Here is a 17,142-nt window from a genome sequence, read left to right on the forward strand (position 1 = left end):
AACAGTTAACAGCTGATCCACATTCATGCTTAATTTGAAAGTCAGCATCTGCAATAGCTAGCTTCACACGCATGGCAATTAGCTCCCTTATGCTAGCACGCTAGCTTCTGTGTGGACACGACTAGCGCCTAGCTTGCTTGTTCACAATCAGGTGACCTGACAATCTAACCACTACATATGATCTGAACTCTGAAGCAGCACCTGTTATAGACCATATATTTTACTGTCACACTACTGTACTTGTGTTTGGAAGCAAAGATCCCTTCTGTACATGAGCACATATAAAGAATATATATGCGTGAAAACCCAATGTCAAAAGCACAAAAGGTCATCTGGAAGGAAGAGGTCGACATTTGTCAAGGATGAAATGACTTGGTGTGAAAAACGCACGGCCTCTTGTTCGGTTGGCAGGAAACTGATGGTTTCACGTGGTTGACATGGTGGGATCGAACTCGTGTCTCATGTTCCAAGCATCACTAGCACGGTTAACTTGCATTGTTGGGGCCTGATTTCCAGAACATGTATATGTGCATATGCATGCCGTGAGTTGTATGTAACGTATACTACTACACTTCCACAATTCATATCCATGTTTTTTTTTATTGTATACGAGGTACAGGATGAAGGGCACGTTTGGATGCACAGCGGGATTTTCCTAGCCTTGCTCAGCCAGGCAAGTCTAACCTTGCCCGTCCAGGCGAGCCAGTTTGGCTCTCCTGGGCTAGCAAGAAAAACTTACTTGCATAGAAATCGAGACAATAGTGAAGGAATCCAAAGCTAGCAGATTCACTATATACTTCCTCGCTTGGCAAGGTTACGCATTACCAAGCAATGGATCTAAACATCCCCGAAATTACTACCATACCCCTTACTGTATCATGCCTTAGTGCTTCAGTCTCCTATGCCTACCCCGCTGTACGTCCTCGGCGACATCACATCGGTTAAGCTAGCAGCCTGTTCGCTTCGTTGTATTTAGTTTATAAGCTATGGCTTATCAGCTAATGAATAATATTTTTTCTCATATCAAATCAGTCAACAATACTTTCAGCCATGGCTTATAAGTCAAACCAGCCCAAACGTGGCAAGTGCTTGGGGGTAGTCCGATCCTCGAAACTGGATGCCAAGAATTGATAGCAGGCAAGTTGAAGATAATGGAGTTGCTATATTTTAGGTGCCCATTTTTAAAAGAATTTTTATACATGCAATAATTTTACACACAATCAACTAGTATAGTTAAAAAGACAATTTACAAGAGATCATTCATATTTTTTATAGCCAAATAATGACAAAATTGTGTGTTGTCTTAGAAACAAAAAAAATCAGGTATATGAGATATATGAGAAATATTGAAGATAATATGGAAAAGACATAGGAACCCACAGGTCACAACAGAGAATTGGATGGTGTACAGAGTGGTGCATATCCTAAAGGACAGTTTGGACGTGATGCAGCTTGTTTTTATCCATTAACAGCCTACTACAGCGCTTCTGAAACACTCAGATGTCTTTTTTCGAGAGTAGCCTTGCTATTGTGTCATATAATACTGTTTCGATACCAGTTATGCACAAGGCAAGCTAGAACAAAAGTTGCAGATGGGCAAACAAGGAAGCATGCATATTATTATGTGGCCAATCATTTCGTGCACTTGCCCTCCGTGTTTTGCAAAGTAATAAAGGCCACAATCATATGGTACGTTAGCGCAATCTTTCACCTATCATCCCTACATTGTTGCTTCTTTTTCTAGAGCCATCGATCCTACACACAGGAACAAGTCAGGAGCACCCAAAAGGAACAAACAAACAAAGCCATCCAGCCCCATGTCCTGAGGCCACAAACCAGACTGCCACGTACAGATTCCCTTCTCAACATGCATCTCTCTCCCATGCCAAAAAAAAAAACCCTTCTCCGGTGCACAAAACCACCACATTCCCCAGAAGGTCTGGAGCCACATGTGGCGACAATATGCAAGCTGATGCCATATAATTATATATATTGATTAAAAAGATAGTTGGAGAAATGGACCGTACCATGGACCAACTCTCTCTTTTTCTTGGAGAAAAGAATTGGACCATCAGAGGGATCCGGATTCTGGAGAGATGCAGTTGGAACATGCTGGTATCTTGGAGTGCAAGCTTGCTCAGGGAGTTCTTTATGGAATCAGATTGTGTGGTTTACCCATGCGTGCTGTTAGGTTTGTGAGCTTTTGTGGATAAGATATTGCTAACCGTACTTTCCCTGACCAGGAGAGAAGTGTCAAAGGCAATTGAGTATTCCTTGTCGATGCAGATCGGATATTTATCACACAATATACGATTTAGATGAAGCACATGCATTTGGCATGTAACTAGCTATTAGGGACATGAAGAGGCATATTAAGCCAGCCAGCAAGTAGCTTAACTACTGTAGCACGGTAACTTGTGGCTCCGCTTGTGCTATTCAGTCAACTCTAATCCATACAAATCAATCGTAGAATAGTATTTTTCTCTCACAACAAACTAGCCGTACAAATCAACAAAAGCCGATTTAATACCAGCCGAACAGGGACCGGTCAGTAAACATGAGCATGCATCCAAGGCCTCGTTCGCTTCTTGATAAAATAAACCAAAACACTGTTCCGACTGATTTGTTATGAAATAAAAACACTGTTCGGACTAAAAAATAAACTAAAAAATACGGATTATAAAACAAGTGAACGTGACCAAAAGTACCTGCGCATCCCCGCCGGCACTCGGCGGCAGGCAACGGCAATCACCGTCGATCCATCCGCAGCAGGAGGAGCGCAGTAGTAAAACACTGTTGTATTTAAGGAAAAACACTACTTGCTCCACTGCAGCCGTCGATCTCGATCACACTCTCAATAAACCCGCCTCTTCCCCCACTCAACCAACCTCGCTAACAAGAAGCCAAGAAAAGTAATGCTTCCCTCTCCTCTCCTGCAAGCTAGCGAGTGGAGGGCCGGACGCCGGAGGGCCAAAGCAAAGCGAAGCACGGCAAAGCCCTGGCGAGACCAAACCAACCCCTCCCCAATAATTGCGCTTGCGCGCAGCAGCACAAGGGTCCCATGCTGGTGTTAAAGGATGAACATGGCACCTGGCGCCGCTGCGGGCCCCGCGCCTTTAGAATCCCTGTCAGGGATGGATGGCCTGATGAATGGCTGCAAGCAAATTTTTTTGCATTTCGCAATGCAACAAACAAAATATCCATACAAAAAAGTGATTTTTTTATTTATTAGTAGTATATCATAATAGAACAATGGAGCGGTTAATATAATATGGGCAAAAGGCTATATATCACGCTACCCATACCCAAAATGTACCACCAACAGAGTAGGTAAATGGAGAACTTATTTTGCGTCCAAGATGAGAGGGAACCCAAAACCGCGTCGTCTCTCTCCTCAGACCCAAATCTATGCCGTCGCATATGCCGCGAGCGCGAGGGGAAGCCGGGCGTGGACGAGGCTGTCGCTGCCAGAGGGGCTAGCGGCCACGAGCGCGAGGCCGGGCGTGGACGCCGCTGCCGCTACCGGAGGGGATAGGCGGCCGCGAGCGCGAGCGCGAGGCCGGGCGTGGACGCCGCCACCGCTGCCAGAGGGGATGGCGGCCGCGAGCTCGAGCGCGAGCTCCGTCGGCCGCGGATGCGAGCGCGGGCGCGAGCTCCGCCGAGCGGGGCTCTGCCGGCCGCAAGCGCGAGCGCAAACTCCGCGCGGGCGCGGGTGCGAGCTTCGTCGGCCTCGGATGCGAGCGTGGCTCTACCGGTTGCGACCGCGAGCGCGAGCTCCGCCGGGTCCCTCCTTCCTCGGCCAGATCCGGTTGGGGGTGGTGGTGCTCCCCGCCTTCCCCGGGCAGATCCGGCATGGAGGCGAGCTAGGAGGAGGCCACCGTGGAGGCGGACGGTGCTCGGCGGGGAGGGAGGCGGGCAGCGCTCGGCGGGGAGAGAGGCGGGCGGCGCTCGGGGCCTCTCTTTTTGCGTTCTCTGTTGGAGTTCGCCAGTTTTGGATGCGTTTTTCTTTCGCTCTGCGTGACCCAAACGGTGAAATGGGTTGGAGATAGTATCCGAACACCCCATATAACTTCCTCCCGATACACCTTCTAAATTTTAGTAGCCGGATCCCAACACCCCCTTATCCACGCCCTCAATTGAGGCCTGAATGGCTGATGTGATCTCCCTCCCCACACTCACCCCCTCCATAGCTGAGCTGAGCTCGTAGCTGGTATAGCTAGACCCTCCAGGCCTCCACACCTGCACTGCACTTGCCTCTGCGAGCAGGTACTGACTGCCCCCCAGTTCAGTTCCTGGCTGGCCGGCTGGCTGTGCCTGGCATCCTCTTCCTCGGTGGTGCTGGTGGTGCTGGCGTTGCGCTGCTCGTTCCGTTGTTCCTCACTTCCTTCACTCCACGGCTCCAGTCCCCTCCTTCCTACAACTGCTAAGCTAGCAGCAGCATATCCCCCGCACACCACTCGCTTCTTCACCATCGTCCGGCAGCTAGCTCAGTTCCTTCTGGCTGGCAGTTTGTTTCTCTCTCTCCTCCCTATCAGGATAAGCTCAGCTCAGCTCCCTGCTGATCTGCGGCATTTGCCCTGCTCCCGTGCTTGATTTGTTCGCTTCTGTGCGCGGTGGTGCCCGGGCAATAACTCCCCGTGGTGCCTGTCTGGCTCGTTGCCACCCTCCCCGCGGCAGAGCCGGCCTATAGGGTGAGAGGGACGGGGGAACCCAACAAACCGGCCGCGACACTACTGTCCTGACCGTGAAAGACACGCGCACACAGCTCCAGCTCGGGCACGGGCACGCGGCGCATAGCTCTGCACTGCACTGGCCGACGGGGAACGGTGGAGCTTGCGCGGCGTTTCATTCATGGATTGGGATCTCAAGATGCCGGTTTCCTGGGACCTGCCCGACCTGGAGCACGACGCCGCCGTGCCACCGCCGCCGCCCATCGCCGCTACAGCAGCAGCAGCCGCGGCTTCCCCCGCGGCGGCGTCGGGCATTGCCACCACAGCTGCCGCGCCTTCCCCCGCGGCGGCCCCGCGCGGGGCGCCGAGCCGGGCGGAGTGCTCCGTCGACCTCAAGCTCGGCGGGCTCGGCGAGTTCGGGGCGGCGGACGGGACGAAGGAGCCTGCGGCGGCGGCGTCGCCGTCCGCGAGCCCGATGAAGCGCCCGCGCTCGGGGCCCGGTGGCGCCGCCGGGGCGCAGTGCCCGTCGTGCGCGGTGGACGGCTGCAAGGCCGACCTCAGCAAGTGCCGCGACTACCACCGCCGCCACAAGGTCTGCGAGGCGCACTCCAAGACGCCCGTCGTCGTCGTCGCCGGCCGCGAGATGCGCTTCTGCCAGCAGTGCAGCAGGTATATACGTACAACAATTCCTCAGCCCAAAGCAATCCCATCCCTTCTCTCAATTCACTTCATTTCAGTTGGGTAAACGTCGCTGTAATTGCATGAGCCTGGTTGCGTCGAAAAAGGGTCGTTTGCTTGAATTGTTGCCATGGAAATTGCTACTACCAATCAACGAACCGACTGATTGATGTCAGTCATTTTTTTCCCACAGCTTTTTCTTTTTACTGCTGATTGTTCCTTGCCTTTCCCTTTGTTCAAAGTGAAAATGCCAAATCAGTTCTTTCTTTGGCCCTGCCCCTCTCTTTCTTTGCTTCAGATTGTCGCCAATTTGTCACCAACAGTCACAGATATGATGAACTTGAGCTTAGCAATTACTAGCATACACCTGCCTGAGTGGGCTGTCTTGCTTCAAGGATGCACAGCTTTACCTTTCCCGGCTCCACCTTTTCAGCCTTTTCATATGAACGTACACTGATCTTTTCCCTGTTTCCCTTTAGCATGTCAACAAGTATTAGCAGAATTAACACCACCTCTTTTTCTACTTGTGCATACCAACTTTCTAACCCATCAGTGAGAATCATTATCCGGCAAAAGCCAGGACGCACTTTCTAACCCATCAGTGGAACATCTTCATGTGCTAGAGGATCATCTTTTCTTGTGGCGCTTCTTCACCTGACCCCTGTATAGCTTTCGTCGTCTTGGGTTACGTTTAAAAGTGAACAATGAATTGGAATTCGAATCCGTCATCAAATTGACGCTTCTCTGCTTTAGTACAAAACAGAGAGGACACATTTACCAGAAGCTGGTCTTTCCGATAGAATTCTTTAAGGAGTATAGTCACTTTAATCAGGATCTGTGCATTTTTTGCTTTGAGAAGAACTCCTCTCAAATCTTTAAGCCCCATCTTTGACGTTGTTGCATATGTACTTCTTTTGAAAACCTTTCCTTGCTGAACAAATAATGAGATCCGTATGATTCTTGCATTTTTGTCATGTATTCTTTCGCGCAACAGTATTTGTTTTGTTTTGTGTGTGTGGATGTGGGTGGTGGTGGTGGGACTCTTTATGCTTAAAGATGTTGAACATAAACCTCTTTATTTAATTTCCAGCAGAAACTGGCCTACCACATCTACCTTGCTTGCTCCTGGTCTGCTAGGTGCTGGCCATGTACAATGCATTTATGTGCAGGATGGCAATATATATGTCTGAGACGTAGAAATTTGCTATTAGAGAGACACTAAGCAAACCTTTTCTGCATAATTTTGGTGTGGCCATTTTGTCTTAGTAACCAGCAACATAGCCTGGAAATCAACTAGGTTGCCTTGTTAACCAAGGGCACTGTATATATATAGTTTTTTTGGTACATTGTAGCCTTAGTGTGAGCTATTTCAGAAAATTTAACTGGTTTCTTACTTTTGTCCGTGAAGGTTGAATTTCTGTTTAACCACTTCAGATTGATATATACTATAGATTTAGCTGTCACCTGGGTCAAGCGCAATGCCCCCAATTTGACATCTTAGTAGTACTCAGTACTATACTAGCTAGAATCTTGTGTCAGCCTCTCAGGCGGCTGTTCAAGTATATTTCAGTTATGTGTGCAGCCTTTTATATGTCCTAGATATGTTGACCAACTACCTGTTTATCTGCTACCTTTAAACAATGCAAATACAACACTTGTGTCTTCTGAAAATTTTATATTCAGAGAGGCTGCAAGCCGCTTTTCCAATGATTGATTACCTTGCCTAGTAGAGCAAAGTGAGATGGCCATACTGCTTTGCAGACTTTATCAAGTGCTCCTCAGTGTCCCAACAAGTTGGTAGGGTGCCGTACTGGCATGTATCTGTTGGAACCATTATACCGTGGTCCAGATGCCCACCAGGAGTTGTACAACTTTTCTGTGCTCGAGAGGTCCTGAACGTGAAACTTTTATCTAATCTGAAGCCCCATGCAACCAATTTGTTAGCTGACATTCTGAAACCTGAGTGGTCCAGCTGTGTACTTTTATTTTTGAAAGCAGGCGAGTACTATTTTTAAATAATGGGTGATAAAACATGTGCGCCTTTCTTCTGTGGCTATGAGCAGCATTTCAGCCCCACTTTGAATTTGAATTATTTATTACGGGCATTACCCTGCCTTTGTTCAGAAGATTATGTACATGAACATCAGTGGTGTGATAGTCCCGGCTCCTGAGAGATTAATTCTATTTGTTTTTCCTTGGAATTTTCGTGATGTTGATATGTAATGACTGTCATTAGTTTTGCCTATAGTGCATGGATTCCTTATCGCTGATTTATTTATTTAGGTTTCACTTGCTTGCGGAGTTTGATGAGGCCAAGCGCAGTTGTAGAAAGAGGCTTGATGGGCACAACCGGCGTCGCAGGAAGCCACAGCCAGATACCATGAACTCTGCGAGCTTTATGACAAGTCAACAAGGTATATTGTGTTTCTGTTAAGCGAGCACCTTGCATTTTTTATATGGTATGATAGTCCATACTTAAATCCATCAAAATGCTTCTATACAATTTTTTCAACTGCAATTGATCATCAATTCTGGCATGTAAAACTGAACTTTCAGTACTAATATGTATATAGCTTTAAAATAGTAGCCACTTTGGCACAACACAATTCAACCTGGACCTCAACATTCAAATTACTAAAGAAGAGCTGAGCAGTGCTGCACAGTTCAGTCTTGTTTGCCTAAAAAAAAAGAATCGATTAGTAGTTTTGTGCCTGTTTCATGACGAGTGTTCAGGCTTGTTTTCGAGTGCAGGGACAAGGTTCTCGTCGTTCCCGGCTCCAAGACCGGAGCCAAGCTGGTCTGGAGTCATCAAATCCGAGGACAGTTCATACTACACACACCCCCCGGTGCTCAGCAACAGGCCGCACTTCGCCGGCGGCTCCACGTCATCGGCCTACTCCAAGGAAGGCCGGCGCTTCCCGTTCCTCCAGGACTGCGACCAGGTCAGCTTCAGCGCAGGCGCCGGGACGCTGGAGGTCTCCACAGTGTGCCAGCCCCTCCTCAAGACCGCCACCGCGGCCCCGCCGCCGCCCGGGAGCAGCAGCAGCAGCAAGATGTTCTCCGACGAGCTCACCCCCGTGCTCGACTCGGATTGTGCTCTCTCTCTTCTGTCATCCCCCGCCAACTCCTCCAGCGTCGACGTGAGCCGGATGGTCCAGCCCGCAGCGGAGCACATCCCCATGGCGCAGCCCCTCATCCCCAGCAGCAGCCTCCAGCACCACCAGTTCGGCAGCTCCCCGGGCTGGTTCGCCTGCTCCCAGGCCGGCTCCAGCGCCGTCTCCGCCGCGGGCACCGGCGGGTTCGCCTGCCCCGCCAGCGTGGAGAGCGAGCAGCTCAACACCGTCCTGGTGCCGAGCTCCGACGCCGGCCACGAGATGAACTACCACGGCATCTTCCACGTCGGCGGCGAGGGCTCATCCGACGGGACGTCCCCTTCGCTCCCATTCTCGTGGCAGTAGCTTCTTCCGGTTCAAGCGGCCAGTAGTGATCGGTTCAGCTGTAGTGGTCGGTCATCACACCATCAGTTTCCTGTTCTTTCTGTGTCTATTTATTATTCTCTGCCCCCTCACTCCGTTTTAATTTCTCCAGTCATTTGCTCGTTTCTTCGTTTTGCATGCCTGATGCATGCTGCCTGAAAAAAACTCGCATAAAATTAGTGCCGAATTTCTCCTGAAACCGTTCTGATATCTTACTGATTCAGGAAGCGTGTCCATCAACCGAATCAAGACATGTTTGGTGCACATTTTCGTCAAGTAAACGATAAATGAAACGTACTGTTCTAGTTTTTTTTTAAAAAAAAATACCTGAACCGTTGCAGTTCATTTGTAAGTTGCAGTGTACATCAGCCGAACCAACACAAGTTCGGTGTAAAATGATAAGGTTTGTGTGAAATATGCTAAAGTTTGGCGTAAATTTAGGCAAAGGTTGGGTAAGGTCAATCTCAAGTTTTTCTGGTAGAGACGTAGAGTGGACAGCAGGGAATGTTTTGGGCCACGATGAGCGATGCTTGGTCGGCTGAATGGTCCAAGGCAGAATTGCTTCGCTTGTTGCTGGTCTGTGCCGGATGGGCAAGAAAGCTGGACATGTGCGTTGGCCCGTGTAATGTTCTGCCCGCTTTTAGCCGGGTGACACGATCTGGTAGAGTGTTTTTTTTTTCTCCCAGTAAATCAGCTAACCGTAATTTTTCACCCAACTTTTCAGCAAAGCATACAGGACCGAACCTGTTCGCTCAGCCATGTTTATTAGTCATGATACAGTGTTTTTTCTCTTGTAGTAAAACAGTATAACCACGAACGATCGAGCGAACAGGGAACGTCGGCGTCAAGGGCTCCTCTGAAGGGACGTCCCCTTCGCTCCCATTCTCGTGGGTCGGGGACTCGTGGCAGACTGGCAGTAGCTTCGCTGCGGCCAGCACTCCAGTGATCAGTTCTTGCGTTGTGTTGTGTAGCTATTCAACTGTACTGATCCTCATCAGTTCTCTGTTCTTTCTGTCATTATTCTCTGCTTCGCCCTTTTTCTCCCGTCATTTGCTCGTTTCTACATTTCTCTTGCCTGATTATTCAGCCTGACAAACCTCCCATGAAATTACTGTCAAATTTCCTGCGTTTTAAATATCGTAGTACTGGTTCGGTGAGCACGTTTCTTGGTTCCCTAGCTAGAGAGTGCGCATGTAGCACGATCTAATGGAGTAATAGTCCTTCGAAAATCCTAAGGTTCATCAACCAAGGAATTCAGTGAATCAACACAAGTTCGGTGTCGATTAGCCAGAACATAAGTTTGGCTGGTATTAAAGTCGGCTGAACTGTTTTGTTGTAAGAGAAAAATACTGTAAATTCTAGCTGATAAGCCGTCTGATAAGTTCAAGCGAACAAGCCCTTTCCTTTTTGTGAAAACCAATGATAAGTTCAACATACATGAACCGTTGCGGTTTGTTTGTAATTTGTGGTGTCCATCAGCCGAATCAACACAAGTTTGGTTCACAATGGCAAAGGTTAATGTGAATTTGTGAAATATGCTTGCGTTTAATTTGTACACCAAATTTTCTTTTTTTATCGGATACAACTTGGACGCACACAACCCACATACTCCACACTCACATACACGTGTGTGCGTCCATACACACACAAAGAAGAGATTGGGAGGCACGTCGTCTCCAGTGTGAGGGAAACACGCACGCATGTGTACCCTAAAATTTCTAGAAAACATCCAGAAAAAAAAGTGAACCCGGTGGGTAGCGTGACAGCCCTACCGGCCCATTCACTGTACACCAAATTTTCTAGCAGAGGCGCAGACGCGCAGTAGAGCGGGCAGAAATGAATATATGCGCCAGGACAGTCGATGTTGAACAGATGCGCACGTACTGTAGTCTGTAGTAAATGGACTCTCGTAGGCCGACTGAATGTATCTCGTCTAAGCCGAAGTGGTTTTCGCCTATACGTTTCTCGTTTGGGCCGGATGGGCCAGGTAAGCTGGACGCGTTGTAATATGTTGGCCCGAATAAGTTTGTGTCCGTTTTTTATCGCGAAGCTCGAAGTCACAGCTGGCCAGACCTATATATCTCCATGCAGTCCGAGGCACGACGGCACGACACGAGGCCCGCTTTTTTAGCCCGACCCAAGCACGGCCCGGCCCGGTGACGTGTGGGCCTGGGCTGGCCTGGCCCGAGGGAGCAGGCTGTGCCTGGGCCGCTGCTCAGGCCCGTGGGCCGACACGACACGGCACGGCCTGAGTCGGTCGGCCCGGCCTCTCCCCTCCCCCTCCTCACTCATCCTCCCCTCCCCAAGGCCCAGAGTGACGTCGCGGCCCAGCGCGGCCGGCCCACCGTCCCCGCCTCCCCCTCCTCATATATAAGCGCACTCCCTCGCATTGCGCCTCGTGACGGCCGCCCGGCCCGCCCCCCTTCCCTCGTGGACACCCCCTCTCTTCTCTCGCCTCACGCCTCGTGACGGCCGCCCCTCCCCTTCCTCGAGGAACGTCGTCGCCGTCGAGAGCCTTGCCGCTCCTCGTCTCCTCGAGCCGTCACGAGGACTTCCCCGAGCCGACGCCGTTCGTCTTCCTCCATGCTGGCTCGTGTCGCCGCCTCCTCTTCCTCCTTCCTTGCCCCACCGTTGAGTCGAAGCACCACAGACGTGGCCTCCTCCCTCGATGCCGGCGAGGCCAGGCGGCGTCCTCCCTTCCTCTCCCGTCCTCCATCTCTCCCTTCCCATGCGGATATCTCTCCCTCTCCCTCTCCCTCCCTTCCTTAGCTAAGATCCGGTGGCCTCCCTCTCTTCCTCATCCTCGGTGCACGACGGGCTCCCTCCCATCCCTCGGCGTATGGCGGGCTCCCTTGCCATGCCTCCTCCGCTCAAATCCGGCGCAGGTACGACGACCTCCCTCCCTACCCCTGAGATCCAGAGCTCCGTCGCTCCCAGCCCCGGTAGCTACCTCCTCCTCGCCTCCCCACGCGGCCGCGGAGTAGGCGCCGGCCTCGACCGCGGCAGCCTCAAGCGGTCGATCTGAGGCCGCTGCCGCCACTGGAGCACGCGGTCGATCTGAGGCCGCCGCCGACTGTGCCCGGTGCCTCTGCATCGCCTCGTCATCACGCCTTTGCATCGCCTCCCCGGCCTCCTCCACGCGGTCACGTGCCTCGACGCCATCACCGCCTCCGCATCCTCCTCCACATCATCGCCTCGAGTGCCACCACGGCCGTAGGACAGCGCCTTGACCTCGTCCTCTGTCCTCTCTCCCTTCTCCTGCTAATGCGGGCCTCGGGCTGGCCTGACCTGCTAAAAAGGTCGTGCTTTCTGGGCCGGCCCAGCACGGAAAGTGGCCCGACGGGCCATGCCTAGGCCGTCGGCCAGGCATGGTGGACTAGGGAGGTACGACCTGGTGGCCCGTCGTGCTCTACCGTGCCGTGCCCTACCGGGCCATGCCGGGCATGGGCCGGGCGGACCGAATGGACATTTATAGCCAGACCAGACGAACATCATAATATAGGCATAGGCACACGTCTTGCTCTCAGTTTTTTGGTACGAAAGTCAGGCCAAGAGAATCATGGTATACTGTAAGAGCTGCCCGTCACGTCGCGTCGAGCTCGAACGGCGACCCATGCGTCAAACAACGCCTCACATGCTGTAGCAGACTAGCAGCGAGCCAGCAACGACGGTCGACGAGCGATAGTGGAGTCTCTGAGGCTGTTGCTCTGCTATGTCTGGATTCTTGCCGGTATCTTCGACGAAACTGTCAAAATGGCACCTTGCAATACCGCGGGCGTACGTAGGCCCCGTTCGGCTTGCTGAAACTGGCTAAAAAACACTGTTTTGGCTAAATTGTTGTGAGAGAAAAACACTATCACTATGCTAGATTCGGACATCACTGCCGGCCTCATCACTGTCGGATTTGAGAGAACCGGCAGTGATGTTCTTTCACTGCCGGTTATGAGCTCGAAAATGAGAAAATAATTGGGGCTGGGTTAAAACCGGTAGTGAAGCACCACATCATTGCCGGTTTGTGGCTTGAACCGGTAGTATTTTGGCAGCCACTCATCACTGCCGGTTCAAGCCACAAACCGGCAGTGATTGGGCTCTATCACTGTCGGTTCTAGCTAAGAACCGGCAGTGATAAGCCTACATCACAAAAAGGCTACAGCCGTCCTCTTCTTCCTCCTCTCTTCCATCCCGAGAACAGAGACGCGCGTTTAGGCCCTTCCCTCCATTGTTGCGGCTGCTCTTCACCATGAAGCTAGCGCTTGAATTTTGAAGAATGGCTTGATCTTTTTGCTTTAAGGTTAGTAACAAACATCCACTTCTTTGATTTAGTTGCTTAATTAGCTTCGTTTTGATGGCTACATTGCTTGATTCTCATTCTAGTTCTTTCTTCATTTTAGAGAGCACTTTTTCAATTGAATATTTGTGCAAGGCTCAAAATATGATGAATCCATCATCTAAACGGTTGGTGTCTATGAACACATTTAAATTCATGGCTAATTATTCCATGGTGGTCAAGATCATCATTGTTAGTATGTGATGTTATAATTAGTTATTAGAAGTAGAGTAGAATAGTTGTTCTTCAATATTGTGCAATAATTATTTTTTACTATGATTTTCAATTTACAGGGCCGGGGCTACCAATTTCAATTTTTCAATAATTAGTGTATAATAATATTTTCCAAAAATGGTACTTTCGAGCTACAAGTAGTCCTAAAAGGGAAAAGAAAGATTGTCGGTGTCGATGGAGTGACGGACGAAGAAGACTACAGGGGCTATAAGGAAATGCATCCATTCGGGACGAACGTACCCCAACCTATCCTTCAAGAGGGTGATGAACCTGCTTACGTATAAATTGATCACAATGAGGCCCTCATTGTTGATGCACCTAAAGATAGTTAGATTATTGTTAACTATGTAATCATTATGTAGACGTTGTATCAGTAATTCGCACTAAATATTTAATTTATATTTTGTACGCATCTCTATAATTTAATTATTGACTATGTAATCAAATATTAAGATGATGTTCAAGGCACTTACTTTGAATGCTGGTGATATCCCCGTCCTGCAAGCAAGCAAATGGTTTGCGAGCTACAACCATGCAGATGTGGTAAAATGGTCACTTATACCTGAGTCGTGGTTATTTGTTGTTTATTATTGTAATAACATTCTCTATTTTTTTCTCTTTTTCTCCACATGCAGATTGCGTTCTAGGACCTTACCTATACTGCATGTGGCTTGTGGGCCATTCTAGACTAAGCTACGGAGCAAGTCAGGTACGATTGAGACTTCTACAATGAAAACCTCGATCAACTCACTATAGAAGGACGCCAGTACTACATAAGGATTACTAACAGGGACATTGGTCGTTCAGTAGGTTATATCTATGGCCGATCATTCTTTCGGTATTGTGAGACACAAGAGAGTGCACTCATACGGGTATTGGACTTCATCGATACAAGCGGATACATAATCCGTGACATCAATTATCATATATGGCTATAGAGGCATGTTAGTGTGCGTGGTCCAATCGATCCCGACAGTGATTTTGATAGTAATTAATATTTATTTAGCTAGGTTTTTAAGGTCATAGTTTAATTGGGTTCTAATTTTAATATGTATGGCTTTGTGTGTTTAATTATTGTCATGCGTGTAATTCGTGTAATATTTGTTGGGCAACTAGAAATATACATTCAGGTGTCGTATTGGTCTCAAAATTATTCTCTAGCTTGCACGTGCCACATGTGAAGGAAACACCAAGTTTGGAATTTTTCGGAGATGGTTTGCTACTTTCTGAGGTTTAATTAAATTTCTGCGCGACGACACTATTTAATTATAGGTTGAACTGAGTCTACCCATGAAAAGATCCAGAATGGTGCCAAACTTTTACATAGGCTCTAATGTGCCCTAGGGATAAGAATTTTGTAGAGGTGGATGAAAAATCTATTCAGTCCAAGATGAAATTCATCCTCATTTGTCTCATTCGGCACAGAGAAAATATAATAAATAAAAAAAAGATTAGAAAAAACCTCAAATCCTGCGTGGGGTCTTAATTTGTATGTACATGCTTGTCAAAAAAATTCAAGCTATTTCGACATAGGGGGGAGTATATATGCTACACAGAGGTACACGTGCCCTTTCATCGAACCATGACTATACACATAGGTTATCAAGGTTTCTGTGGTTCATAGGCATTCCGGTGTCGTATTCATCTTAAACTTTTTTTTAGGCTTGCACGTGCTATGTGTGAAGAAAACATCAAGTTTGGGATTTTTCGAAGATGGTTTCTACTTTCTAAGGTTTAATTGAATTTCCGCGCGACGACACCGATTAATTATAGGTTGAACTGAGTCTACCCATGAAAAGATCTGAAATGGTGCCAAACTTTTACACAGTCTCTAATATGCCCTAGAGATAAGAATTTTGTAGAGGTGGATGAAAAAAATCTATTGGGTCCAAGATGAAATTCACCCTCTTTTGTCTCATTCAGCACACAGAAAAATATAATAAATAAAAAAACTGATAAGAAAAACTTAAAATCCTGTGTGGGGTCCTAATTTGGGTATACAAGCTTACCAAAAAAAATTCAAGCCATTTCGACATAAGAATACATATGTTTCTATTGATTCAGTATATAAAAGAAATGTTTTAATATATATAAACATCATTGTCGGTTTAAAAAAAAATCAGCATTGATGAGAATAAACCGACAATGATACTGGTTATCACTGTCGGTTTATTTTTGAAAATCGATAGTGATATATAAAAAATTAAAAAAAAATTATGCCAGTCCTCGGGCTCAAGCATGGGTCTCGGCCTACAGAGTTCAGAGACTTAACCGCTGCGCTAGTATAGGATGTGTGCCAAGGGTTATTTACTTTTTCCTTTTAACCTTTAGGCCACTTAAAAAATTATAAAATAGAATAAAAAAATTTGGGCCTGGGGACTCGAACACGGGTCTCGGGGGCTAAGTTGAGGGGTCTTAACCGTTGCGCCAGTAGGAGGAGTTCGAAAGAAAATGAAAACTTATCCTACTTAACACCTAAGTTAACACCTAACTGCTACACAACATCACTGTCGGTTTGGGGAATGACCCAGCAGTGATGTACCCCATCACTGTCGGTTTGCAAGCAAAACCAACAGTGATGAGCTATTTTTCAAAATAAATTAATAATTTATAAAATAGAACAAAAAAATTTGAGCCGTCTGGGACTCGAACACAGGCCTCAGGGGCTAAGTTAAGAGGTCTTAACCGTTGTGCCAGTAGAAAGAGTTTGAAAGAAAACGAAAACTTATCCTACTTAACACCTAACTTAACACCTAACTGCTACAGTACATCACTGCCAGTTTGGGGAGTGACCCGACAGTGATGTGCCCCATCATTGTCGATTTACGAGCAGAATCGGCAGTAATGAGCTACTGCTATAAAAGTGGCACGGGTTGAAATTATCCCAATTCATTTCAACCCCGCGTCAACTCCCCCCCTCCCGCGCGGCTGAAGCACCACCCCGTGCCATAGCACCGCCCCACGCCAGAACACCGCGTCGTCCGTCCCACCGCCGAGGCCTTTAGGAACGCGCGAACAGCTGCTTTCCCACCCCCACGGTGAGTATGTGGCTCACTGTCCGCTACGTGTCTAATGACATGTCCCACAGCTGCTTACTTGAATCAGTTTGATCATGCAGTGTGTGCTGTCATACAGTTTGATCATGCAGCTGTGAATGCTAGAACCTAGGTTTGCTACACAATGTGTGCTGTCTGTTTCTTTGTGTTTCTAGATGCATTGCTAGTAAGTAGTATATTGTTACTTAGTAGCACGTTGCTCAACTCTATTCATCAGTATACTGATAAGAATAAAAGCGTAATTTTATTTTTGGTTACCAGGATAAACATAGCAGGGACTTGTAATACTTTGACAAAAATTGTTCTCTAAACGTTAATGGTAGTTTGTTTTTGGAGTACTTGCATTTTCTCTATGAAACAAACTTATGTTTTCTCTGTAAAACCATCTTGTGCATCATTGGAGCTTGGCCGGATACATATGGAAACCAATGGCTGGCCTCACCTCGTAGCTTGCAATTGCAACTACGCTCCCATTAGGCGGATACTCAATTTTTTTGGAACTGTGCCACCAATGCTCAATGTTTTTGGATGTGAGGATGGAGTATATATACTTTAGACCTATAGAACTAATATATGTCCAAACTTGTCATGGAATTCTCCATGCTATCAGCATAAAGATGCATAATTATTAACTTATGCAAGATTACAAGTTATACATAGTTATGTAGCCATGTGCATTAAACTGAAAATATTTTCCAACA

At 48.0% G+C, this 17,142-nt stretch overlaps 1 protein-coding gene across 2 annotated transcripts; it reads left to right on the forward strand.

The window, feature by feature from the left end:
- Positions 1-4,170: 4,170 nt before the first annotated feature.
- LOC136552085 (squamosa promoter-binding-like protein 18) lies at positions 4,171-9,023 on the forward strand. 2 transcript variants are annotated; one of them, XM_066543631.1, is made up of 3 exons: positions 4,171-5,339; positions 7,632-7,762; positions 8,082-9,023. In XM_066543631.1, the coding sequence occupies exons 1-3, from the start codon at positions 4,852-4,854 to the stop codon at positions 8,804-8,806; spliced, it is 1,344 nt and encodes a 447-aa protein (XP_066399728.1). In that variant the 5' UTR covers positions 4,171-4,851; the 3' UTR covers positions 8,807-9,023. The 2 variants fall into 2 exon arrangements, with proteins under 2 accessions (XP_066399728.1, XP_066399729.1); XM_066543632.1 differs by having other exon boundaries at positions 8,100-9,023.
- The last annotated feature ends 8,119 nt before the right edge of the window (positions 9,024-17,142 follow it).

Source organism: Miscanthus floridulus, chromosome 4 (assembly GCF_019320115.1).
Source record: "Miscanthus floridulus cultivar M001 chromosome 4, ASM1932011v1, whole genome shotgun sequence".
NCBI classification, from domain to species: Eukaryota; Viridiplantae; Streptophyta; class Magnoliopsida; order Poales; family Poaceae; genus Miscanthus; species Miscanthus floridulus.

Bases quoted from the DNA above. Each gene is read 5' to 3' on its own strand.
- LOC136552085 (XM_066543631.1), top strand. From the start codon at position 4,852: ATGGATTGGGATCTCAAGATGCCGGTTTCCTGGGACCTGCCCGACCTG. The intron at 5,340-7,631 runs GTATATACGTAC...TTATTTATTTAG, and splicing joins TTCTGCCAGCAGTGCAGCAG to GTTTCACTTGCTTGCGGAGT. The intron at 7,763-8,081 runs GTATATTGTGTT...ACGAGTGTTCAG, and splicing joins CTTTATGACAAGTCAACAAG to GCTTGTTTTCGAGTGCAGGG.